General features: G+C 43.0%; 1 protein-coding gene across 1 annotated transcript in view; it reads right to left on the bottom strand.

Moving 5' to 3' along the window:
- Positions 1-27,362, bottom strand: part of LOC133121354 (uncharacterized) — a 343,999-nt gene that overhangs the window by 207,845 nt on the left and 108,792 nt on the right. Inside the window, 1 exon segment of the mRNA XM_061230554.1 lies at positions 7,917-7,959. Coding sequence (XP_061086538.1) covers positions 7,917-7,959 — 43 coding nt within the window.

A 27,362-nucleotide genomic window follows, 5' to 3' on the forward strand; every position in this document is an offset into this window, starting at 1 on the left:
TCAGAACAGAGAAAGCCCGCTGTGCTTTCCCCGTAAGAACGCACTGAAGCATAATCGCACGGCGTGAACTCGGCCAACCTTGCGCGTCAGCCACTCTCGAACAGGAGAAAAAAAGTATCCACGTCTTTTTCATTAAAAGGAGGAATCAACCGTAGACTAGTGACAAGATCCTTGTTAGCATCTACTCCAGTAGGTGTAGGCATTTTTCCCTGTCTAATAAGGTCCAAACGCTGAGCTTCAAGATCGAGCTTTTGCTGCTCCAATGCTCGGCGAGCGCGTTCATTGTCTTCATTAAACCGAATCCTATCTAGTTGCATTTGATGCAGAAGTTTGCTATTCTCCAACTGGATGCGAAGCAATTCTTTCTGCTCCTCAAAAGTCAACGTTTCCTTAGTTTTAGGAGACGGAGGATTTTCCTCCTCATCGGAAACGTAATCGGATTCATTAATCAAAAGCATATCACATAAAGCCGACTTCACAGTCTTTTTAACATCCCCTTTAAGACGCACGGATGGGACTTCAATTTTGTAATGACCAGCCAATTGTATCAACTGGTCCTTGGTTAATGCATCAAAGACAACCTTGGAAGGTTCTTCCACGAACTTTTCAATAAGTGATGTCATTATTCAAGTAACTGCGCGTATAACACCAACTGAACGAAACAATATAAGAGACTAATTACACCAAAGTCAGAAAACAAAACTAAACCGGGAAGCCCAGCGATAATAAAAGCCAAGACCAATGACCATTCCCCCGAGGCAAAACAAAACAAACCCATGTAATTAACTACACGCGAAGCTTCGAACAGGCCGGTGGTGGGATGAATTGAGCACCAAGCCCGCAGGTATGGCAAAACAACCAGAAAACTGGCGATTCCACCAATGCCTCGGAGTGCACCCGAGACAATTGCTCTAGCCACAGGAACTGTTCAAAAATAATAAACCACACGTCCCAAAAAATACGCAATTAAGTAAGTCTAAAAGGAAAGGTAAAAGGCCAAGCAAATATATCGCTGAACTTACCAAACCTTATTGTCCGACGTTTCGGTGCACGAATGGACGAGCCCCCATTTGTTACCGGCTCAAGGTAACAAAGAAAACGGCAGGAGAGACTTCGCAACTGTTTCACATTTAGGGTTTAATTACGTGGAAAACATATGTATTTCAAACTGCTCTCAAACGCAAAAGACAAAGCAAAGCTCCCGCCGCTTCTCTGGAAGGCCAGGCCCACTTTATGTCCTCGGCTGGGACACGCCCCGCGCGCTGGCACATCCCATCCGGGAACACACGGGACCAGGCCTACAAGACACCAGAACAGAAATAAGCAACGTAATGCAGAATAAGGCTGAGAGGCCCAAGTGGCCTACGCTTCTGCATGTCATCTAATTTAAAAAGTTTTAAAACAATTTATAAAAAATTTTCACAAGGGTTCAGCCAACAGAACGCATAATAGTTTCTAATTCTAAAAATGAGCTAACTTAGAGAAACGTCGACAGAATGTCTATTGTTTACTTAGAATTTGTCTTGTGGTCCGTTTCATTGTAGCATACGTCTGCAAACATACAAATTCTATTATCTATCAGGCCGTAGAACAAGCGACCCAAATTAAATGTTTATTATTGATCGTGTAAACTGAACTTTATATATTTAGATGTCAAAATAGTCCTCAAAGGATAGCACTTGCAGATGCCTGTTCCTGGCACATAAAAGGTTGAAAAGTACTGATGTAGAGCCCTTTCGAGTTTTAAGTGAACTGCATAAATAGTGTATTTTTTTTTTCTTATTTTGCTTGTTTGCTTGTTCATTAAAAACTTATAGATAATTGAACGTGTACTGTGTCTAAATTGCACAAACATACACTGGATTTCTTCAGGTCCCATGCAAGCAGCCTGCTCAGTGTGAAGTCAACTGAACATAGAGCTGTGGGAACATAGGGCTGTGGGAACATAGAGCTGTGGGAACATATCAGGGAAGTGAGAAACGCAGGTGAAACGAATAACAATGAATGAACAAACTGACAGGGTGACTACGGTGTGCACAGAGGGCAATGAAACACGGAAACGCGACGCATTTAGAATACAACACAGTGAAAAAAACAAAACCTGACATTTTCTACGTTTTCAATCGACACTGTTGAACACTATTAGCTCAAGGGCGACCTTCTGTCACTAGTAACCGTAATACAATTGTTAAGAATAGGCGTTCTCCCCATCCGTGCGCAATCAACCAACTTCTGTCCTGCAAAGAACGTTATTGAAGTGACAACATACATTTTAGCTAATAACATCATGATTCGAATGGTGTATAGTTTGTTAGGCTTGCATAAAACAACACAGATTTCTTTTTTGCCTGCATGACGAAACCATAGCATTTTCAATATGCACGTGTAGCTTCGGCAAAAACAGTTGTTGAGATTTTATGCCAAAAAAGGTTGATGTTTTACAACAAAAAATCCAAATGAAAAACCGTTGGAAATGGAAAATTCTACAACGTACATCAATCACCTTGCAACAAGAATTGCAAATTGCCCAGAACTTGCAAGCAAGTACGGACGCAGAGCTACCCCGCCTCCACGTGAATCAGAAATTATCCGAAGCGGGTCTTGATTTGTGAGAGATTTCTGTCCGTAAGCAGACCGAAAAAATGGAAACTTGTGGACCGGGGAAAGCAGAGGAGCGCATCTCCAAATAATAAAATGAGTAGACCAACGCGACGTGATTCCACTAATGTTGGACAGTAGTTCAGTGCTTGTACAATGGGAACGTACAAATAAACAAAAATGCATAAACTCTTGTTTTCTCACTCACGGTAGCTTGCAAGCTAACCAGCGAGCGAGTTTGGCGCAACAACGTGAATTTACTAACGTTGCATCGCAACCACCTGGCAGAACAATTTTCTTGTAAATTATTCTTGTAATGAGATTGTTAACAAAAAAACAGTTTTAATTGGATTGTGTCTATAATAATTATATCATTATGTTTGGTAACCGTTTTATAAAAGCAATAACTCCAGGGTGTGCTAAATAGACATTTTATCGCAGCTACGGGGGTAACACCCCTTATCTGTGTCTGTATACCACTGCCTGTCGTGTGTTTTTACTTAAATATGTCACATCAGCAGGCATGTTATAATTTATTTATTTTGCATTTTCAGTCACTGACTGTAATGCGTGCAGCATGAACGCTACATGTCTGAGCTCTCAGGAGGACGGAAACATGAACCCGACATGCAGCTGCAAGGATGGCTTTGAGGGAGATGGCCTTTCCTGCCACAACCCCATGGCCTGTGCCAGTGGAGGCTGCTGCTCCTCTGGCTACCGCTGGTCCTCGGACGGCTGCGTGGACATCGACGACTGTGCTGTTGAGGAAAAGTGCCTCTCCAATCTGACCTGTGAGAATACGCCCGGGTCTTTCGACTGCCGGAATTCAAGCACGATGCCCCCTGCAGACTCCGAGCCCCCAGCAGCCCACCACATCACGAAACGCAGCGTCAACCCAAGCTCCGTACTGTTCCGGTGCGGGGCTGTGATGTGCGCTGCGGGTCAGGATTGTTACGCTGTTAATGGAGTCACGCAGTGCCGGGACCCGTGCACTTTCAACTCTCGCCTGAATGATCCGTGGCGTGCCACCAACAACACCAGTCAAAACCCTGTGAGGTGTGATCGATCTGGTAACTGGCAAGGCTGGTACCGTCTGTTCCTAGGGGCGGCTAGTGTGCAGATGCCAGAGAAGTGTGTTCCAATGCGCAGATGTGGGACCCATGCCCCACTCTGGCTCCCAGACGGCCACCCAGAACCATCGCATGGAATCGTCTTGAGCCGCGTCTGTGGGCACTGGTCTTCAGATTGTTGTTCTTTTAAATCTAATCCCATCCACATCAAGGCCTGTCCTGGAAATTACTTTGTCTACAAGTTTGTCGACCCATATGCCTGTTCTTTGGCCTATTGTGCAGGTATGTTACCTCCTTATCGCTCATGTTAGATGGATGAGTTTTTGTTGAAAATGTCTGCCGTTGCGCAGGAACGTAGTTGGTGGTGAACTGTGCTTCTTGCCAGAACATTTCAGTTTCAAACCATAGGTGGACAACTAGTTTTTGTACATTTGGACACAGTAATTCAGTAATTCCATAGCCCGTATTTTCCTTAGGTGACACTGTGGGACGGTGATGCCTAGTGATATGCCATGGAGTGCCAAGAGTGTGCAGGTTTTTATTACAACCACCAACACCACAACAGCAAACCTCCGACTGCCAGACAACTGCTCTTACTGCCTGAGCCATGTCTCCCTCTAAATGCCAACCATTTACCATTACTCTCTGGTGTGTTAAATAGTGAAGGTGTTCTGATTGGTTGGAATGGAAACCTGCACTCTTGGCAGTCCATGGCACATCATTAGACAGCACTGGCTTAGGATAATGGGTGGGGAACTGGGCTTGCAGCTCAATGGTTGTTTCTTCCATTCCCAGGCAGGGTACAACTCTTGTACCTCTGAGTAAAGTAAAGAATAAGCTGTATAAGCCTGTCTGGATAAGAAAATTTACTGAACACCTAAAATGTAAACTGCCCTTTTTTAGATGTCAACACCGCAGTATGCGGGTCCTGCAGACCAGATGAGTCCTGTGTGAGTGAGGACAAAGTCAACTGGCGGTGTGAGAGACAAGGTGGAGGTAGGTGAAAGGGCTCAGAGCGTCTCAATCCATCTCACTGTTAAAAAATGACATCTCTTGTCATACATTTGTCATTTAAAAGTGCTCAGAGAGTGCTGGTGCTTGCTTCTTTGTTAGCTTGTTTACTTGCTTGTCTGTCAGGGGTTTTTTGACATGCCTGTAAAGAAAAAGACACTTGCATTATTTCAGAAGAAAATTACAGAACAATAGCCAATAGCTTCTCAAAATAAGTTTTTACTTATGTTAGAGGTCTGTCTATTTTCATTAATATTTATCATAATTATCAAGATATTGAGATGAATATCTATCAAGGCACAAAAAACAGCTATCAATCTGTTGCATCTAGAATGGGTGGAACGAATAGCTTGATGTGGACCAAGAATCCTCATGCCCTAAAAATCATCTTTTCTCGCTCAGAGTTGGGATCCCCAGACCTGGTGTGTGGTAGGAACTCCATGCAGGTGGGGTTAGACAGTTCTGTCCTGGCAGGCAAAGGTCTGAATGCATCATCCGCACACCTGGCCGACTTCCGCTGCACGGCACTCAGCGAGAGAAAAGGCGTGGTGTGGTTTCGGATTGAACGCAAGGGGGGGAGCTGTGGTACCCAGCTGACGGTAAGGGCTCACTCCTTTAGGGGAGTTCTCAGAGCAGAAAGTCAAAAACCTGTGTGTTCTTTTTTTGTTTCCTATTTTTAATCATTATTATGACAAAGGATGCACAACATGTATTTTTAAGTTACTATGGCGCTACCTTCCTCCTACTGCATGAATGAGAAAATCTCACTGATCTACGATACAGATGGGACCCCGTATAACCAATTATTCCAAAAAAACACGCTGTGTGTGATGGCGATCTCGAAATTGGCAGTCAGCCACACTTGTCCGAATTATGTCAACTATTTCTCCTCTCTTTTTACAGACTAATGACACCCACGCCACTTATTCCAACACTTTATTTGTCTACCCTGTTGCCAATGGAAATGAAACCTTTTCCATTCCGGAGAGAATTCCACTCTCCTGCGTGTATCCTCTGGACACTGAAATCAGCCTGGATGTGGCCATCAGACCCCAACTGTGAGTAATAATAATAATAATAATAATAATCATAATAATAATAAACAAACACATTAGGATGTATAGAAAGAGTGGATTAAAGATAGTGGATTAAAGATAGTTAAAGGGTAAAGGACTGAAGTCATTTTAAAAATCGTATGTAAATTACAACTGGGAACAGAACATGGGACAGCCTGTAGCATAGTGGATAAAGTGCATGACTGGGACCTGGAAAGGTTGGTGTTTCAAGCCCCGGTGTAGCCAGGCCCTTGAGGAAGACCCTTAACCTTGCATTGCTCCAGGGGCTACTTTCCCATGTCTAGCCTAATCAACTGGAAGTCGCTTTGTATAGAAAAAATCAGCTAAATAACAAATTATATCATAAAATAATAAAATAGGACATAAACTATGAGGGGATAAAAGCCCTGGGGCCTGCATGATGAAAGTATCTGAACTTAGTCGAGTGAAATCTAAGACAGCTGGGTCAACAAACCCTACACATGGCAATCACGGATAACAGGTATCACAACGCCGGTTACAATCTGGTTGCTATCTGTGTGTTCACATCAAAGGGCAGTATTTGTAGCAATGAGCCAATCACACACAGTCACAGAGAGAGCCAGGGTTTGCCATAGGCCAAGGCAAGCATTCATAAGTGCACCTTGAGGGATGAAAGGGGTATTATTGAAAAATGTAAAATTTTATTTTGTCAAATCCTTTAGCCTACGCATGAGTGAGGTTTTCTCACAAGAAATCCTAATTTAAGGAGCAGGTGACAGTATTTTTACACATAAGGTTGCTTACTCATGAACCTTCCAAACTAATCTTAAGAGAATCCTGTCTGTATAGTTTAATCGAAAGATACCTTAACATGTAAAGGTTGCTGGCTAGCCCACTGACTGTAGCCTGTAGCTACGAGGCAAATAGATCCGTAACCTCAAAATGTTTTATTGAAATATGTTGTAATCAATATTGTGCTCTTAAGATGCATGTGTTGTGTTTTCCTTGAGTGACACTAGTAATGTACAGCAGAAGGCTGTGTTGCCTTTGCTGTACTCATTTCAGTGTTCAGGAGTAGTCTACTGTGTGCGATGTATGTGGGAGCTCTCAAGCTCTATGCCACATCATAATGCTAGTTTAACTTTGGCATTTTTTTAATCCACTTTTAATCTCTACAGATGAACCATTTTTGTGAGCACCATTGGGAAATGTGTCTAGTTCAGCAGGTTTGTGTCCAGTTTGCCTTATTCTATGGTATTCATTAGGTCTCTGGACGGGGCAGTGGTGCGGGCAGGCTCCAGGCCCAATGCGGTCATGTCTCTCTACCGCAACGCCGACTACACAGACCCCTACTCTGCGGGCGCGGTCGTCCTGCCCCTGGGCTCCGCCCTGTATGTGGGCGTGTCTGCAGAGGACACAGCTGCAGACAGGTTTGCTGTCATTCTGGAGAGCTGCTACGCCACGCCCACGGCTGACTCGGATGGCCCCTCGCGCTTCTCCCTGATCCAGAACAGGTCAGTACCTGCTCCCTGATCCAGAACAGGTCAGTACCTGCTCCCTGATCCAGAACAGGTCAGTACCTGCTCCCTGATCCAGAACAGGTCAGTACCTGCTCTCTGATCCGGAACAGGTCAGTACCTGCTCCCTGATCCAGAACTGGTCAGTACCTGCTCCCTGATCCAGAACAGGTCAGTACCTGCTCTGTGATACAGAACTGGTCAGTACCTGCTTCCTGATACAGAACAGGTCAGTACCTGCTCCCTGATCCAGAACCGGTCAGTACCTGCTCTGTGATACAGGACTGGTCAGTACCTGCTTCCTGATACAGAACAGGTCAATACCTGCTCCCTGATCCAGAACTGGTCAGTACCTGCTCTGTGATACAGAACTGGTCAGTACCTGCTCCCTGATCTGGAACAGGTCAGTACCTGCTCTCTGATACAGAACAGGTCAGTACCTGCTTCCTGATACAGAAAAGGTCAGTACCTGCTCTCTGATCCGGAACCGAGGTCTGAGGTCTGAACGATGCTTCAGCTGTGTGAGGTCTGAACGATGCTTCAGCTGCGTGAGGTCTGAACGATGCTTCAGCTGTGTGAGGTCTGAACGATGCTTCAGCTGCGTGAGCTCTGAACGATGCTTCAGCTGCGTGAGGTCTGAACGACGTGCAGGCGCAGCGCGGCTGGTGGACTGAGGAGCAAACAGAAGTGACAGTGGGATAAAGGGTTGTGTTGGAGGGTGTGTGCCTTGATCTGCTCCATAGAACTGGCAGATGAGGAAAGGGGTGTGTGTGTGTGTGTGTTGTTAGATGTTGTTTTCCCACCTCCGTGTCCCTCCTCCAGGTGTCCTAGCAACCGTCGTCTGGTGAAGGTGGAACAGAGTGGGCCCCTTCTCCCCGGCCGCTTCACTGCCTTGGTGAACTTATTCTCCAGTGACTACAGCGCCATCTTCCTGCACTGCAGTCTGAGCATTTGTGACCCAGGACAGCCCACTTGCACCCAGGTCAGCTCTTAACAGCACCGGGTTTATCTTTCTCTGACAGAATACCCTCTGCCTGTGTTTTTCGAAAACCCAAGACCAAAACCTTTCATTACATTACATTACATTTACATTATTGGCATTTGGCAGACGCTCTTATCCAGAGCGACGTACAGTTGATTAGACTAAGCAGGAGACAGTCCTCCCCTGGAGCAATGCAGGGTTACGCGCCGTGCCCAACGGCTGTACGGATCTTATTGTGGCTACACCGGGATTAGAACCTCCGCCCTTGCGTGTCCCAGTCATTTACTTTAACCACTACGCTTTCAGACCTAAACTACAGACAACAACAAAAAAATCCAAGAATCTTACTGTTAGAGCTTGTGTGACTGCTGGCTCCTACCCCACATGTCAGTGACCAGTCCAGGTGGATGCAGTGGGTTTTTATTGATGCTGTGCATCTGCTTACAGGGACAATGGTGGTGGCACGTAAACATTAATCTTCACTCAGCATTCATTGCTCCGCCTACAACATGTATATACAGTGGCGTCAGGATGTTTTAATTTGAAATGGATAAAATTGTCATTTATTCCATCATTTACACTCAATAGCCCATAATGACAAAGTGAAAGCAAGTTTTTAGAAACTTCAAAAACTAAAAGTGAAATATCTATCATTCAGACCAATATATTATATTCAGTTCTAAACTTGTCATACCACCAGCATCTCATGTAATTCCTCTTCATCACATTGAAACTAATGTACACTGTTCGCAGCAGCTAAATGGTCTTTTATTCATTCAGTTAATCTCTCTTCACAGAAATGCAAGTCCAGAGTGTCCCGGTCTGTGTCCCTCAAGACACCTGTGACCATTGGACCCATCACCTGTAAGCCTCAGCCCAGAATTACCTGGACAAACCAGCAAATTAGTTTTACTGTGGAGCCTGTTATTGATATATAGTTAATTGGATTTTGCGGCTAGTTTGACAGAAAATTACAACCGACATGGGAGCAAACTTGCTGTTCACTTCTGCTGAAACAGCGTTTATCTGTGGCCGGAGTTGCTACATACATACTTTGGGCCAGTTGCCGTGGCGTTCTTGCATTTGCGTTGCTGTGGGAGGTATGCACTTGGTGTTAGTGCAAGTGCAAAATGTTCTTGGGTTAGGATTACTAGAGGATTCCTGTGGTTTTCTCTTGACATTTCCTGACTTGATGCTTGACTATTTAGCAGTTTTTTCCAGTTTACTCTGGAAAGATTAGCTAGAATATTTGATTGATTGATTTACTTTGGGGAGAAAGACTAGCATGGGTGCGGCTCTTGTTCGGATATCTGTACTCTCAGATGCTTTCGCAGTGAGACACACACAGGTAACAATCCGGTTTTACCTTCCAGGGGAGATGGCAGCCTGAGTGAACCCCTAGGCATTCACAGGTGAGCACAGACACTTTCTCTCACACATTCGCTGTGGAGCACACAAAATGGTCCAGTATGTCAATGTGTCTTTGATAACTACGTAATGTAAACATTTCATTATCGATCAGTTTGTGGTAGAATATCATTTCCCAAATTAAAGGGTTGCTTCTTAATCATATAAAATCACGGTAGGTCTCACTTTTTCTCTCTTCCAGGAGCTTGAAACGAATGGGTCCCCATCTGCGTTGTGTTCCTGGCCTCTTTGTTTCTACCTGCTTTGATTGGTCACATGGGTTTCAGTCATTGGATCTGTTTTTTCTGATTGGTCACATATCGACAGTGTCTTACTGTGTTTGTCGTGAATGTTCCAGTGTAACAAGGCATGCGGGGAATGAAAAGAAGAAGCTAGAAATGATTTGAAGAGCAGTTAAACAATGATCCAACAGGTCTGTTGAGCATAAATAGGAAGTCAGCCCCATTAGAAGTGAGACTGGAGAATAACATTTTGTGAAGAGATCACTGGGTGATGCGACCAAATTGCTGTAATCATCACACAATTATAATTATAATCATAATCCAAACACTGGGAGTCCCTTAAAAAGCTTCTAATAGATTTGTGTGGACTCTCTAGTGCTTTTACTGTGATTTATTCCTCCTTTTAACCTGTTCTATGAGCAAATAAAAAAAATTAATAAAAAAAGAATTAATCTTAATGACTTGTCATTTACATCATTTTACTTTTACCCATGTTTGCATTACATTACATTAATTAATTTAGACCAAGCAGGAGACAATTGCCCCCAGGAGCAATGCAGGGTTAAGGGCCTTGCTCAAGGGCCCAACGGCTGTGCGGATATTATTGTGGCTACACCGGGGATCGAACCACCAACCTTGCGGGTCCTAGTCATGTACCTTAACCACTATACTACAGGTCCGCTTTGGGAATAGAGCTTCCCACACATACAATACATGCCATGCTAGATGCTGTAGGAGAAACGGAACAAGGGGTTTCATTTCGGCCCATTTCTCCCTTACAAAACCCTTGCAATCCCAGAATCAAAATCGCCAGCCTCGTCATTTCGCCATTCTGGAACGAATATAGCAACACAAACAATCTTTTGGTAAAGCAGATGCGCTATTCCAATTAATCCTGAAAATCTCAAAAAAATCTGTTTGGTGGTTTTTATTTAAAAGATGAGTGAAAATATGGTTTTTTTGGTGTTTTTTTTTTCGCTATTCTACAAACTTTTTAAAGCTTTTTAAAACTTAAAAAAACTTTTTACAGTTTCTCACCCAATTAGAACACGTCCTACTTTTAAAGTGACTGGTGCCCTTTCCTAAAAGCGGGTTTTCATGTGTTACGGTTCTTATTCAAATTGACATTTTCAGAACGAGGCCCCTTTGAAAAGTTAGCTTGTCTGTTAGCCAGTGACTCTATAACGTAAGGCATGGCACAACTGCTAGCCACGTGTCTCGCGAAACATACGATGATACATTGCCAGAGCCACATGGAGCCAACAACATGGCGGAATGGAAGTGACGTCACTCCAGAAAAGAACATAGAGGCTCTGCTGGGTATGAGCATGAAGTCATCCAGAAATGTGAAAAGACTTCCGCTGAAAGATACATCATTGTACACTACACTGGGGGAGTGGAGGAAGGCAGAGTTTTAGCCATTTCGTTCCTACCCTTCGGAAAATTAGACAGTGGAGGGAGGGAGTTCACAATGATCGATTTCCGGGACACAGAGTGGAGGACGGTGGTAGTGGAGTTAAGGAGTATGCACTTTCCGGCTAATGGGACGCAGTCGTTGTAGTTCAAGGCTATTTCTCACCGCATTCAAGATGGCAGTTAGCTCAGCTAACATTAGCTATCGATTCAGAACTATCTTGTTAGTTACTAGTACCTAGCGATACAACTGTACAAAGCTATAATTAAGCTATTTAAGTTAAATAAAAATATGTTTACACCAACTGTGATACTTACCTATATATCTAATTATCTATCTAAACTTCAGGCTAATGTTGCCCTGCTGTTCTCAGATCTGATTACGCAGAATAACTAAGGAACATTATGTCTTACCCTGGATCAATGGGTAACATACTTTACACCACAAAAATGATATTAGCATGTCATGACCAGTCAGATTGTGCAAATAATAATGTTTCTATGCCGATCAGCTTTTTTGCATCTAGCATGTGTTGTAGTTGGTCTTGGGTAGCAACCTATGGAAAGTAAGTGCATGCATTCTCTTTTTGCGCTAGATTAGTGACCTAGCTAACTAGTTGGTTTAAAACAAACTTTTTTACCGTAACTTCAGCTATTTCATTTTTGACTCGGCCCAGAAAAGGCAGAAAAGAATGTTGTTCAAGGCTGGTTGGCTACTTCATTTAAAGCTCTTGCTACTGTGATGTTTACATGCAAGAGCCATTATGTATTTGACCGATACAGTCTCAAACTACTCATGGTTCTCTTTTCTTTTAAAATGAAATAAATATTCGTCATTAATAGTTCAAGTTAGTCTGGAAAAATTTGAATTAATCAGAACGCAAGTGGAATATTATAAAATGCAGAATTGTTTACTTTCTGATAACACAAGATATCATTGGTCAGGGCATCCACTGTTTATATAGATATGATTACATTACCTTCCTGGCTGGAAATTCAACCCAATTGGCAAAAGACGACAAAGACAGGAAATTCACAGTAGCACTGAGAACATTATCTTGACCTATGCACTGACAATACTTCCAACACACAATGCATTAATACCTGCTATGGGTACTGTAACTATGGTGGTCTACTTCAAAAAACATGTACCTCCGGTTGAATCAACCAAATAGATTATTTTAGGAACGCAGGAGGAGGAGATTTTCTTAAAATATTTTGTTGCTATATGTACATGAAATGTACCAATTGTGTCTTTCTAGTAATTATTGCTCTGTAAAATAAACGAAAAGAGGTAATCATGGCCATATCTGACCTAACGGTAGCAGCCATGAAAATCAATGTTCAGAACTTCACAGCAAGTAAAAGATTTGTACATGTTTTGTCGAATTTATGATGATTGATTTTATTTAAAATTGTATTAGTTTCTGTTGTAAAGTTCTATTTTGCATTTATTTCCTGTCATATTGTACTGCTTCTCCTGATTTTTCTTAACAGGGAACTCTTGAAAGTGAGACACGTCTCAATGAGTCCTGCCTGTGTAAATAAAGAATATATACAAATAATCAGGAATGTATTGTTAGTCACCATAGTAACGGTGGGGTCGCAGGGGCGCTGGAGCCGATCCCAGCATACATTGGGCGAAAGGCAGGAATACACCCTGGACAGGTCGCCAGTCCATCACAGGGCACACACACCTTTCACTCACATACTCATACCCATGGGCAATTTAGACTCTCCAATCAGCCTAACCTGCATGTCTTTCGACTGCGGGAGGAAACCGGAGTACCTGGCGGAAACCCACGTGAACATGGGGAGAACATGCAAACTCCACACCGAGAGGCCCCCCGGCCGACCGGGATTCAAACCCAGGACCTCCTTGCTGTGAGGCAGCAGTGCTACCCAGTGCTACTATTATTAATAATATTTATAAAATTATTAACTCAAGATCACCATATGCATAACCCATGATTTATCATTATATATCTTAAAGGTTTTGGGAATCCTCAAGCATGTTTCGTATTTCTTATATTATGTTCAGTATTTTGTTCCATTTTATACAGAAATAACGTGGTTTCGGAATTCTGAAATGATCAAAATGAACCCCAACACAAAATTATTGTGCTTAAATTTCCTATTTGAACTGAAGTGTTAAAGTCTCTGGAGTTAGAAAAGTAATCAGTGCACTTCAAGGCTATCAAAGCATATAGCCACTCTCTGGGGTTAGACTGCATAGATTTCTGACCAATTCTGTGTGCATGTGTGCCAACCCACAGTAATGAATAATGCAGGAAACAGGCTATGGTTATTTTACTTACTATAGTAGTCTAAGTAACAGTATGTTGAGAATCATGAGGGATGCTAAGTTGTTATTTGGATAAAATTACTCAATGTTTTGTTGTTTGTTGATCTTTGCATAGAGCTGTGGTTGACTGTATAATCATTTTAAACCTGGTATTGTCACTCAGTGCACTGGTCAACTTGCTGACTTCCTCTGATATGGTGGCAATAAGTGGCTGTAAAGTAATTTAATTCTCTCCCCTGGAGCATACATCCGTTGCCCCCACCTTCTCGGCACCCATACTGGGTGGGAGCATGTGAAAGAAAAACTCATGCATTGTTCCCAACACTTTTTAAGACTTGCAATTTGGTTTCTATTGTAATACTTTTATTTATATTTCATTTGGAATTGAAATGTGATGAACTAAGTGACCTACTTGGTGAAAGAAATTGTTAAACTGGTTTCGCTTACTGAACACTCACGGTTACACAGGGAATGCTTGGATGCCCCCTGCAAGTTGGTCTAGGGAGGATGCACGTTTACGCTTACTGTATCACGGTGTATTGCATCCGTAGACCTCTGACAGTAAATCAATCTCCTCCACTGTACCTTTTCATTCATGTTGAGAATGGGGATAGCGAATGTTGGTCTTCTTAGGTCCCTGAGCCGATCGGACACACCCAGAAGTAGCATCTTACACAACCTCTGAAATGACTGTAGACATCAAGCCAGCTCATGAGACATGCACATAACGCAATGTCACATACAGTGGGACCAGCAGGGGACTGTTCAGGGAGTACATCTCAGTACTGTGAGGGAGCAGGGGCGGGAGACCAAGAGCGACCGGGAAGGGATCACAAAGTTACCAACGATAATTTGGATAACCACTAAAATAGGCAAGGAATATAAAACAGAAAATGGGAGAGACTCCCTGGCAAACTATCCACCGAAATCAAACTAGCACGAAATTCCCAAAGTGGGTAAGTTTTGCGTGAGAAAAATCACTGCAAAAAGGGAACAAAGCTCCCCGGCGATACGCCAACCAAAAATCTGACCTGAACTATAATGGTCAGGAAAAACAAAACAAGATTTGATGGGCGGTCTCGAAAGGGCTAAACCTTAAGCGCCAAACTCTACCACTCGCTCCTCTAAACAGAAGCGGAACCAAGCAACAAAAATAGGGAAGGTTCTCAGGAACTAACCAACCCTAAGGAAAACAATATAGGTCCCTTTACTTCGATCTAATTTCTAACTAAATGCTTTTCAAGACTAAAAGCGATACCGGTTCTGTGCACGTGTCAAACTGAAACACCAAAGCTCAGAGCAGTGCCAGGAAGAGACTTAAATAGCTCTCCACGCAACTGACTGCAATCGGCCATGATTACACCCGCATTCCACATGCGGGGGGTAATTTCTCCTGCTGAACTTGGCCGGCACACCCTCTTGAGGTCTAGAGACTACTGGAATTTCCAGAAGTAGACAGTGAAAACCATGACAAGTACAGGATTCCTATAGCGATCAAGTCTAAATTATAAATACGAAATCTTCCAAAGGTAGATTCATTCATCATTCATTCATTATCCTAACCCACTTATCCTGAACAGGGTCGCAGGGGGGCTGGAGCCTATCCCAGCATACATTGGGCGAAAGGCAGGAACAGTCCAGGGACAGGTCGCCAGTCCATCGCAGGGCACACACACCATTCACTCACACACTTATACCTATGGGCAATTCAGACTCTCCAATCTGCCTAACCTGCATGTCTTTGGACTGTGGGAGGAAACCGGAGTACCCGGAGGAAACCCACGCAGACACGGGGAGAACATGCAAACTCCACACAGAGAGGCCCCAGCCGACAGGGATTCGAACCCAGGACCTCCTTGCTGCGAGGCACAAAGGTAGATAACTAATCTAAATTATTGTTAAAATGGAGTCAGATAATATGGAGTCTCCCTATTGTGGAGATTCATGGTCGGCCCGGACCAGTAGAAAGCGGAAGACAGAGTGGTACTACTGTCTTTGTAACTTGCTTTATTTATTGGCTGATCTAGTCTCCCCACATAGCGGTCATTAACATTTAACCCTACTTTCTTTCAGCAACACCAGAAGGACAAGCACGCAGATACCTTCACCCTCACTAAATTCCGTCGTTGGGTTAGTGCGGGGCTTACACATGGTTTGACATGGAGTGACTGTTGTTAATTGGAAAAGGCGTTCTAATAAAAGGAAACGTGTTAAAGTAACATATACTAATTGGAGATCAGTGAATACTCCTTTTTTTACCTTTTTTGTCTGTGAATAACCAACCTCAATTGTTCAAGAATGCATATTTGGAAGTCAAGTTGTTTGTAATGGCGGCACGGAACAGAAGGCGAGTCAGGGACTGTCAGGAACCTACCATCAACTGCTCACCACCCCATCATTGGCAAAAAAACAAAACATTTTATTATGGCAAATGGGCAAATTAAATACACAAATGAATACAACTGAAACTAAAATAAAAAAACTGCGGGTTGCTACACTTGTTTTTGTTGAAGTAGATATCGCTAGCTACACTGTTTGAAGTCATTTTGGAAACAAATCCCCCGACTGATGCTACTGCTAGTGTAACGGGTTACAAGTTACCGAGTACTAAACACCCTAACTAACGAATAGGCTAGGTCAGGGGTCGGCAACCCTGGTCCTGGAGAGCCGCAGGGTGTGCTGGTTTTTGTTTTCGCCTTAATACCAGCAACTGATTCATACCCAAAAAACCAGGTGAGGCCAGTTAACTGAGTAATAGACTGCTTTAGTTGATCAATTAAGTGCTGAGTAACAACAAAAGCTAGCACACCCCGTGGCTCTCCAGGACCAGGGTTGCTGACCCCTGGGCTAGGTGAATGTGCTTGCCAGTATCTGGTTTACTGACGGGCATATCAATAATTTCTGGGGGCCTATAAATAGGCTGCAGTAACGAGGTACAAGAAAATGCCTTACCTGTCCCGGTATGCAAGTTCCTGTCTGACTTCAAGGTATGTTGCTGTTTGCTCTGTTACTTGCAGCCACGTAATGTTCCATGTAAGCCTGATGATCATTTTTTATTGTAGGTCGCCATAGACGAGATGGTGGAGCTTGAGACTCTGCACGTGCATAGCCTATTGAAGTATTTATTTTAATCTATCTTGTTAACGGTATGAGTAGGAAAGCATTTAATGTTGTAGTTAAAATGCGCTACAATATTGCGTTTGAATAAACTGTCTTTACTGAATTCACGTCTCTGCTTGTTCATTTACTTGAACAAACCTAGGTGGGGATTGATCACCAATCCTCGATTCTTAAACCATTTCCTTGTGCGTAATTCCCAAGGTGGTGTAATCTAGTGGTGTTATGTCAGGTCACACTAGCTACCAGGATGATGGCGATGAGAAACAGCCAAAGAAGGAAAGCAAAGGGGTTGAGTGATTACACTGACTGCTCTGTTGCTTCGTATAGCCGAAAGAAAGGCCTCAACCAACCCAAAGTGACAGGAAAAAAACAAACAAAATTTTTTTTAATTCCAAGCTGCCTTGTATCAAAGTCCAGAGGCTCAACTATTCAGACAAATGAAACCGAATGTTTTGCTTTCTGACAGGTTATTTGCAGTATAGTATAACTGCAATTAATGACACTGCTTTCATAGCATGAGGATGGGTTGAAAGTTGGGTTGCCATAAAAATAGAAACAGACAGCAAGCTGCCCTGAGATTGTCAAATCACACACTTTTTCCATTGTGTTCAAGTAGCCTACTTTGTTAAACAACTGCTATGCAGTGGTGCTGTCAGTTTCTGTAGTTGTGTTTCTGGTGCTGTTCGGAACATGAGCTAATCGTCTTCCGGACACAGGGAGGTTGTGTAGTTATTCATTTTCTCTATAGCCTAATTATTGGTCCAATTAACATGAATCAATGTGTTTTTAGTGTCTGGGATAGTCAAACAACCATAATCATAAACCACATTCTTCAGTCGAAAAACTACGATTGAACAGATCATCTGGTGATATATATATATATATATATATATATATATAGTTGGGTGCAGACATACAGTGGGCTCCAGAATTATTACCAACCCTGACTGGTAATGCACAAAAAAATCTCAATGGCAATGTGAAACATACTGCACTTTATTGTTTCAATGAGGAAAACTAAAACCCTTCATTCATTAAATAAAAAATGCATTTATCCCAAATCAAGATTTCATCATTATTGGTTCCGTACAGTACTTGGTGCATTCACCTCTGGCATTGAAAAATCATGGAGTCTTTCCCTGTAATGCTTGACATGGTTGAGAAGAAACATTTGTAAGGATTGCAGACTATTCCTCTATCCTTTCAAGGTTTTGCGCTTATTACTGTAACTGCCCTCTTCAGTGCCGCCCACAGGTTTTGGATCAGATTGAGCTCCGGCACCTGAGATGGTCATTGCAGAACATTGATCCCTTTGTCACAGAAACATTTCAGGGCGGCCTGTAACGTAGTCGTTAGTGGCAAGGTCGGTGGTTCGATCCCCGGTGTAGCCACAATAAGATCCGCACAGCCGTGGGGCCCCTGAGCAAGGCCCTTAACCCTGCATTGCCCCAGGGGAGGATTGTCTCCTGCTTATATTTTACTATGGGTATGCAGTGTTTCTCCATTTACTTTCCGTGGGTGTGGAAAACATTTAATATGTGCTAACAAGTGTGTCACTAGAATGTTCTTTGCTGAATATTCTAATACTGATGTCATAAACACTACTGGTACTTAAATGCAATGGAGTCCTAGAACACACTGACTTAGAATTCAGAAAAGAAAAAGAAAACAATCCAAAAAACATATTACTAACTAAAATAATTACTCTTCAAACTAGAATAACCACAAGTGACAAACACAACAACATTACCCCATGCAACTACACCACAAGTTGGCACTAGCCAAGGATGTCAAAAAAGTATAATTCAAAAGAAAAAATATAATGCAAATGAAAGTGAAGAGTAATTCATAAAAATAAAATGAAATTATTTCAAAAATTATAATTAAATAATAATAATTCAAACAAAATGAAATAATATTATTCCATTATAAAAAAAAAGTTTCCTTTGAATGACACTTCTTTCCTTTGAGTTTTGACTTCATACAACATGGTTACCGGCAGAGGGCAGCACTCTACAACCAAAAAAAATTGAATTCCAGGCTAATTTTTCTCACATAATGTTAAAACGTGTCATAAAAATTTAATTCAAATAAGGTCGGTGTACCCACCGTATTAAGAAATGCGTACAGTGTAACCCTCTGGTAAAAGTATGGCTAATGAGTCACTTGGCCATAAAAGCCAGCAAAGTGTGACAAATATGTGTGATGTCCTTTTAAGAGCTTGCGCTCAAGCATTTGGCATCAGGCGTTTGGCAACACAGAGAATGGAATAAGTCAAGACAGCAGCAAGAAAGCTAGAATCCGGAGACCAGTTGGCCATTTAATTTTTTGTTTTAAATGTGATCATGCACCCCGTAGTTAATCGGCAAATCTCCGGTGCATTTAAAATTAGAAGGTGCTGTACGCAAAGCGCTCCCTTCCACCGCATCAGGAGGGTAAGCCAATGCGTTTTTGTTTTTTTATTCTTTGAGCCTACGCAATGCATTGCTTCATTAATAGATTTTTGAAAGAAGCAGAATTTTCCTCACGTATGGATTACTTTTGTTTTCGGAACTTTTGTTTGTTACGTTATCTTTGGATTTGTGTTTCTGCGGATGCCGGCTAATTAATACATATACGGACATCAAACTTCTTCAACTGTGGAAAAAAAAGCACATTCAGCCATAATTTCCCATTCTTATCGGTTTAGTAATTATTGGTTGTACATTGTTGTCTGGTTGCCTGTTGTAAGTAATATACATTTTCCGTTTGAACATATCCCGCGAATACAGCGTGTTCTTACCGTTAAAAGGCTTTGAATTTGTTATTGCATAAGACTGCAAATGCAGTCATGCAGTGATCACAACTTCATTGCATTAGCTGAACTCTTAATGGTTCTCTTCACACACGGTTTGCACGGTTTTTCTCAAGCTTTTACCAACATAGAGAAATGTGTCCCCCATAACAAAGAACGTGTGTGGTGTGTGAATACGAGGTGGGAGAGCTGGGCAAGGCCTGAAAAATGTTTGCGTGTTCTCCCCGTGTTCACTTGGGTTTCCTCCGGGTCTCCTGCTTGGTCTAAATTAATTAATGTAATGTAATACAAACATGGGTAAACGTAAAATAATGTAAATGACAAGTCATTAAGATTAATTCTTTTTTTATTAATTTTTTTATTTGCTCATAGAACAGGTTAAAACGAGGAATAAATCACAGTAAAAGCACTAGAGAGTCCACACAAATCTATTAGAAGCTTTTCAGGGGACTCCCAGTGTTTGGATTATGATTATAATTATAATTGTTTGATGATTACAGCAATTTGGTCACATCACCCAGTGATCTCTTCACAAAATATTATTCTCCAGTCTCACTTCTAATGGGGCTGACTTCCTACTTATGCTCAACAGACCTGTTGGATCATTGTTTAACTACTCTTCAAATCATTTCTAGCTTCTTCTTTTCGTTCCCCGCATGCCTTGTTACACTGCAACATTCACGACAAACACAGTAAGACACTGTCGATATGTGACCAATCAGAAAAAACAGATCCAATGACTGAAACCCATGTGACCAATCAAAGCAGGTAGAAACAAAGAGGCCACAGGAACACAACGCAGATGGGGACCGTTTGAAGCTCCTGGAAGAGAGAAAAAGTAGAATCATTTGTGAGACCTACCGTGATTTTATATGATTAAGAAGCAACCCTTTAATTTGGTAAATGATATTCTACCATAAACGGATCGATAATGAAATGTTTACATTACGTAGTTATCAAAGACACGTTGACATACTGGACCATTTTGTGTGCTCCACAGCGAATGTGTGAGAGAAAGTGTCTGTGCTCACCTGTGAATGCCTAGGGGTTCACTCAGGCTGCCGTCTCCCCTGAAAGGTAAAAACGGATTATTAACTGTGTGTGTCTCACTGAGAAAGCATCTGAGAGTACAGGTACAACAAGAGCCGCACCCATGCTAGTCTTTCTCCCAAAAGTAAATCAATCAATCAAATATTCTAGCTAATCTTTCCAGAGTAAACTGGAAAAACCTGCTAAATAGTCAAGCATCAAGTCAGGAAATGTCAAGCGAAAACCACAGGACACTTGCAGTAACACCAAGTGCAGCAAGTTTGCTCCCATGTCGGTTGTAATTCTCCGTCAAACTAGCCGCAAAATCCAATTAACTATATATCAATAACAGGCTCCACAGTAAAACTCATTTGCTGGTTTGTCCAGGTAATTCTGGGCTAAGGTTTACAGGTGATGGGTCCAATGGTCACAGGTGTCTTGAGGGACACAGACCGGGACACTCTGGACTTGCATTTCTGTGAAGAGAGATTAACTGAATGAATAAAAGACCATTTAGCTGCTGCGAACAGTGTACATTAGTTTCAATGTGATGAAGAGGAATTACATAAGATGCTGGTGGTATGACAAGTTTAGAATTGAATATGATATATTGGTCTGAATGCTAAATTAGATATTTCGCTTTTAGTTTTTGAAGTTTCTAAAAACATGCTTTCACTTTGTCATTATGGGCTATTGAGTGTAAATGAGATGAAAAAATGATAATTTTATCCATTTCAAATTAAAACATCCTGACGCCACTGTATATACATGTTGTAGGCGGAGCAATGAATGCTGAGTGAAGATTACTGTTTACGTGCCACCACCATTGTCCCTGTAAGCAGATGCACAGCATCAATAAAAACCCACTGCATCCACCTGGACTGGTCACTGACATGTGGGGTAGGAGCCAGCAGTCACACAAGCTCTAACAGTAAGATTGTTGTTGTCTGTAGTTTAGGTCTCAAAGCGTAGTGGTTAAAGTAAATGACTGGGACACGCAAGGTCAGTGGTTCTAATCACGGTGTAGCCACAATAAGATCCGTACAGCCATTGGGCCCTTGAGCACGGCGCTTAACCCTGCATTGCACCAGGGGAGGATTGTCTCCTGCTTAGTCTAATCAACTGTACGTCGCTCTGGATAAGAGCGTCTGCCAAATGCCAATAATGTAAATGTAATGTAATGTAATGAAAGGTTTTGGTCTTGGGTTTTCGACAAACACAGGCAGAGGGTATTCTGTCAGAGAAAGATAAACCCTGTGCTGTTAAGAGCTGACCTGGGTGCAAGTGGGATGTCCTGGGTCACAAATGCTCAGACTGCAGTGCAGGAAGATGGCGCTGTAGTCACTGGAGAATAAGTTCACCAAGGCAGTGAAGCGGCCGGGGGCAGCGGGGGCCCACTCTGTTCCACCATCACCAGGCGACGGTTGCTAGGACACCTGGAGGAGGGACACGGAGGTGGGAAAACAACATCTAACAACACACACACACACACACACACACACACACACACACCTTTCCTCATCTGCCAGTTCTATGGAGCAGATCAAGGCACACACCCTCCAACACAACCCTTTATCCCACTGTCACTTCTGTTTGCTCCTCAGTCCACCAGCCGCGCTGCGCCTGCACGTCGTTCAGACCTCACAGCTGAAGCATCGTTCAGACCTCACACAGCTGAAGCATCGTTCAGACCTCATGCAGCTGAAGCATCGTTCAGACCTCACACAGCTGAAGCATCATTCAGACCTCACGCAGCTGAAGCATCGTTCAGACCTCACACAGCTGAAGCATCGTTCAGATCTCACACAGCTGAAGCATCATTCAGCCCTCACACAGCTGAAGCATCGTTCACACCTCACACAGCTGAAGCATCGTTCAGACCTCAGACCTTGGTTCCGGATCAGAGAGCAGGTACTGACCTGTTCTGTATCAGGAAGCAGGTACTGACCTGTTCTGTATCAGAGAGCAGGTACTGACCTGTTCCAGATCAGGGAGCAGGTACTGACCAGTTCTGTATCACAGAGCAGGTACTGACCTGTTCTGGATCAGGGAGCAGGTACTGACCTGTTCTGTATCACAGAGCAGGTACTGACCGGTTCTGGATCAGGGAGCAGGTACTGACCTGTTCTGGATCAGGGAGAAGCGCGAGGGGCCATCCGAGTCAGCCGTGGGCGTGGCGTAGCAGCTCTCCAGAATGACAGCAAACCTGTCTGCAGCTGCCTCCTCTGCAGACACGCCCACATACAGGGCGGAGCCCAGGGGCAGGACGACCGCGCCCGCAGAGTAGGGGTCTGTGTAGTCGGCGTTGCGGTAGAGAGACATGACCGCATTGGGCCTGGAGCCTGCCCGCACCACTGCCCCATCCAGAGACCTAATGAATACCATAGAATAAGGCAAACTGGACACAGACCTGCTGAACTAGACACATTTCCCAATGGTGCTCACAAAAATGGTTCATCTGTAGAGATTAAAAGTGGGTTAAAAAAATGCCAAAGTTAAACTAGCATTATGATGTGGCATAGAGCTTGAGAGCTCCCACATACATCGCACACAGTAGACTACTCCTGAACACTGAAATGAGTACAGCAAAGGCAACACAGCCTTCTGCTGTACATTACTAGTATCACTCAAGGAAAACACAACACATGCATCTTAAGAGCACAATATTGATTACAACATATTTCAATAAAACATTTTGAGGTTACAGATCTATTTGCCTCATAGCTACAGGCTACAGTCAGTGGGCTAGCCAGCAACCATGTTAAGGTATCTTTCGATGAAACTATACAGACAGGATTCTCTTAAGATTAGTTTGGAAGGTTCATGAGTAAGCAACCTTATGTGTAAAAATACTGTCGCCTGCTCCTTAAGTTAGGATTTCTTGTGAGAAAACCTCACTCATGCGTAGGCTAAAGGATTTGACAAAATAAAATTTTCCCTCAAGGTGTACTTATGAATGCTTGCCTTGGCCTATGGTAAACCCTGGCTCTCGCTGTGACTGTGTGTGATTGGCTCATTGCTACAAATACTGCCCTTTGATGAGAACACACAGATAACAACCAGATTGTAACCAGCGTTGTGATACCTGTAATCCGTGATTGCCATGTGGAGGGTTTGTTGACCCAGCTGTCTTAGATTTCACTCGACTAAGTTCAGATACTTTCATCATGCAGGCCCCAGGGCTTTTATCCCCTCATAGTTTATGTCCTATTTTATAATTATATAATATAATTTGTTATTTAGCTGATTTTTTTTATACAAAGCGACTTCCAGTTGATTAGGCTAGACATGGGAAAGTAGCCCCTGGAGCAATGCGAGGTTAAGGGTCTTCCTCAAGGGCCTGGCTACACTGGGGCTTGAAACACCAACCTTTCCAGGTCCCAGTCATGCACTTTATCCACTATGCTACAGGCTGTCCCATGTTCTGTTCCCAGTTGTAATTTACATACGATTTTTAAAATGACTTCAGTTCTTTACCCTTTAACTATCTTTAATCCACTATCTTTAATCCACTCTTTCTATACATTCTAATGTGTTTGTTTATTATTATTATGATTACTATTATTATTATTATTACTCACAGTTGGGGTCTGATGGCCACATCCAGGCTGATTTCACTGTCCAGAGGATACACGCAGGAGAGTGGAATTCTCTCCGGAATGGAAAAGGTTTCATTTCCATTGGCAACAGGGTAGACAAATAAAGTGTTGGAATAAGTGGCGTGGGTGTCATTTGTCTGTAAAAAGAGAGGAGAAATAGTTGACATAATTCGGACAAGTGTGGCTGACTGCCAATTTCGAGATCGCCATCACACACAGCGTGTTTTTTTGGAATAATTGGTTATACGGGGTCCCATCTGTATCGTAGATCAGTGAGATTTTCTCATTCATGCAGTAGGAGGAAGGTAGCGCCATAGTAACTTAAAGATACATGTTGTGCATCCTTTGTCATAATAATGATTAAAAATAGGAAACAAAAAAAGAACACACAGGTTTTTGACTTTCTGCTCTGAGAACTCCCCTAAAGGAGTGAGCCCTTACCGTCAGCTGGGTACCACAGCTCCCCCCCTTGCGTTCAATCCGAAACCACACCACGCCTTTTCTCTCGTTGAGTGCCGTGCAGCGGAAGTCGGCCAGGTGTGCGGATGATGCTGTAAGCCAGTCATAAGTAACATTTGGTCTCATGCGCTGGTCAGCTTGCTGACTTCCCCCTCCTGGAGCATACATTGTTAGCCCCACCATTGGCACACATGCCTGTGGGGGAGAGCTAGAGAAGGATTCTTAGAGGCGCCTTCTTGGGCCCTCTTTTCTCACATTCCAGAACAGGAATATTGGAGATGGTATAAAGATGTTTCATGATAATCCCAGGTCAGAATATAGTGATGTTTGGTATTATTCTGATTGGTTCAGTGCGACTGGTGTAATGGTCTAGTTTTTGTAACAGTCTACCTTTGATATCACAACCATTCAGGAGCCGAGGGGAAACTGGGCAAAAGCTGTCTCTGTAGAAGCCATGTGTTTTAGCCCCCTGCCTGGTGGGCCTGGCTGTAAATTATAGATGGGTGACTCACTTTTAGGGTCAAGAACTAAGGCCTGGATTTCGGAGATAAGGAGAAGAAACCAAACAGTCTGGGATGTCTCCTTTCCTTTCATTCACCCAAATCAGGTTTATCCAAAAGGTATATTACCATGAGAGGCACAAAGACATATTTACAGCATAATGCAGTTATCATGAAGACTCCCAACTACAGCATTCATAGATATGATGGGGCGGCCTGTAGCATAGTGGTTAAGGTCAGGAAGGGCTGCCATTTGTGAGGGGCCTGAGAGCTGGGGTTTCAATGTTGTTTAGACTACCTGTTGGGGAGTTAAGATGTATGAGTGGTCCAAGGCCAGTTGGGTCATGGGAAAAGAATCCTCCCGAACATTGGTGACCTCCCTGTGACCCCATACCTGGTCACTTCCAAGGGGGAAGACTCCGGACAATGCCACAGTGCCCTCATTTGGGCACTGCTGTCATTACACCGGTGACTGCTCTCTTAGATTAAATATTCAAAACTGCTATTAAGATAGTAAATAGACCCGGTAACACCTTGAAAACATTGCCCATGTGATCCTTGTATTATTGCATTAAGTCTTATGTAATGGTAACAGGAATTGCATGTAAAATGGATAATCAGGAGGGAAGTTTCATGATAACTGCAACATAATAAAACATAAGGGTAATCTGTTTGGTATGGATGTGATCTGATAAAATCAAGGAATCGGATGAGATACATTTCATACCAAATGGAATTTAATAAACTATAGTTTCAGTATCCCAAGGGAAAACCTACACGTCCACTCTTGGTAATCATCTCATTTTCCCTACTCAACAACCCCCAATGGTGGGGGTCTAAATTCCAGATTTGACCACCCCTCCAGGTTGATTTATGGCACTGCCGCCTGGTTTCAAACGTATGATTTGGCATAAAAGCAAGGGAGACAGACCAATCTAGGAAGATCGTATTCGACTTCCCACACAACATGTCTTGTGTATGCATGTATGTATGTATGTATGTGTAGCAGTGGAAGATCGTATTCGACTTCCCACACAACATGTCTTGTGTATGTATGTATGTATGTATGTATGTATGTATGTGTAGCAGTGGAAGATCGTATTCGACTTCCCACACAGCATATTGTACGTGTATGTAAGTATCAGGAAGATCGTATTCGACTTTCCACACGGCATATTCTATACTCTGTGTTTGTGTGTAGTCCAAGCAGGCTAGGTATGATTATTTACTCTCTCTATTCTTAATTTGTGTATTTTATAATTGATTATGATATTCTGAAGCTAATAACCTACCTGTCTGCGAATAAACTATTTTGTTTGTAACTTGCGTGATCTCCATGACTCTAATTCATCTTGTACCTTTTCAGCCTAAATTACAACTGAATACTCAGGGGGAAATGGTGGCCAAAGACCGACCGATCGGCGGGGCGGTACACCTGTGGTAGTTCTAAGCTGTGCGGCCAGCAATTTCTGTCCCTTAAGGGTCGGGGGACGCACGGCTCTTGTAATCTGGTGCGAAGGGAACCCATGGGCGTTACGGCGCTGGTTCCTGCCAAATTAGCTCTAAGGAGCCCAGTTAATGCTACGCCGACCTGGGCTCGCAACTATCATGGCAGGTTTGCATGTATTGTGTTGACTGGACCCTCAGCCTCTGAGTTCTCCACCGAACTGAGATTTCAGCAGTAATGCTAATCCCGGGAGCATATATTGAGTAATGGTGGCGCAGGTACAAGTTGAATGTAATCACTCCCGAGGTCCGCGTAAATTGCAAACCCAAATTTCTAAATTATATTTTAAATGGAGTCAGATAAACGAGTAAAACTATAGTAACCACTAAGCGTACAATACGGCCCCGTTTGAGAACGGAGAATATTAAGAATTGTACTGATCCGTTTCTGGCCAGCTATAAGCGGGATATGGGGCAGGTCAATCCATATCCGACCCATGGCAACGGACCCAGTATATTCTTAAATATAATTGTGCTCTGTTCTTGTACGGAGGATAATAATTAACCCAACTAATGTTCTCCCAGCAACGCCAGAAGGACAAGCACGCAAAACCCCCTTCGGCCCCCGCTAAATTCCGTCATTGGGTTAGCTGTGGGGTTTTACAGTTGGTGACCCCGACGTGATCAAATTTTCATTCATATCTGAATTGTCTGCCGATGTGATCAAATTTCATGCATGTGTGTGGAATCTGGAGTTTTACAGTTGGTAAACTCGACTTGAACAGCTTTCATCCATGTGAGATTCGTCTGCTGAGGCTTACAATGGGTGAGGT

Source organism: Conger conger, chromosome 2 (genome assembly GCF_963514075.1).
Source record: "Conger conger chromosome 2, fConCon1.1, whole genome shotgun sequence".
NCBI classification, from domain to species: domain Eukaryota; kingdom Metazoa; phylum Chordata; class Actinopteri; order Anguilliformes; family Congridae; genus Conger; species Conger conger.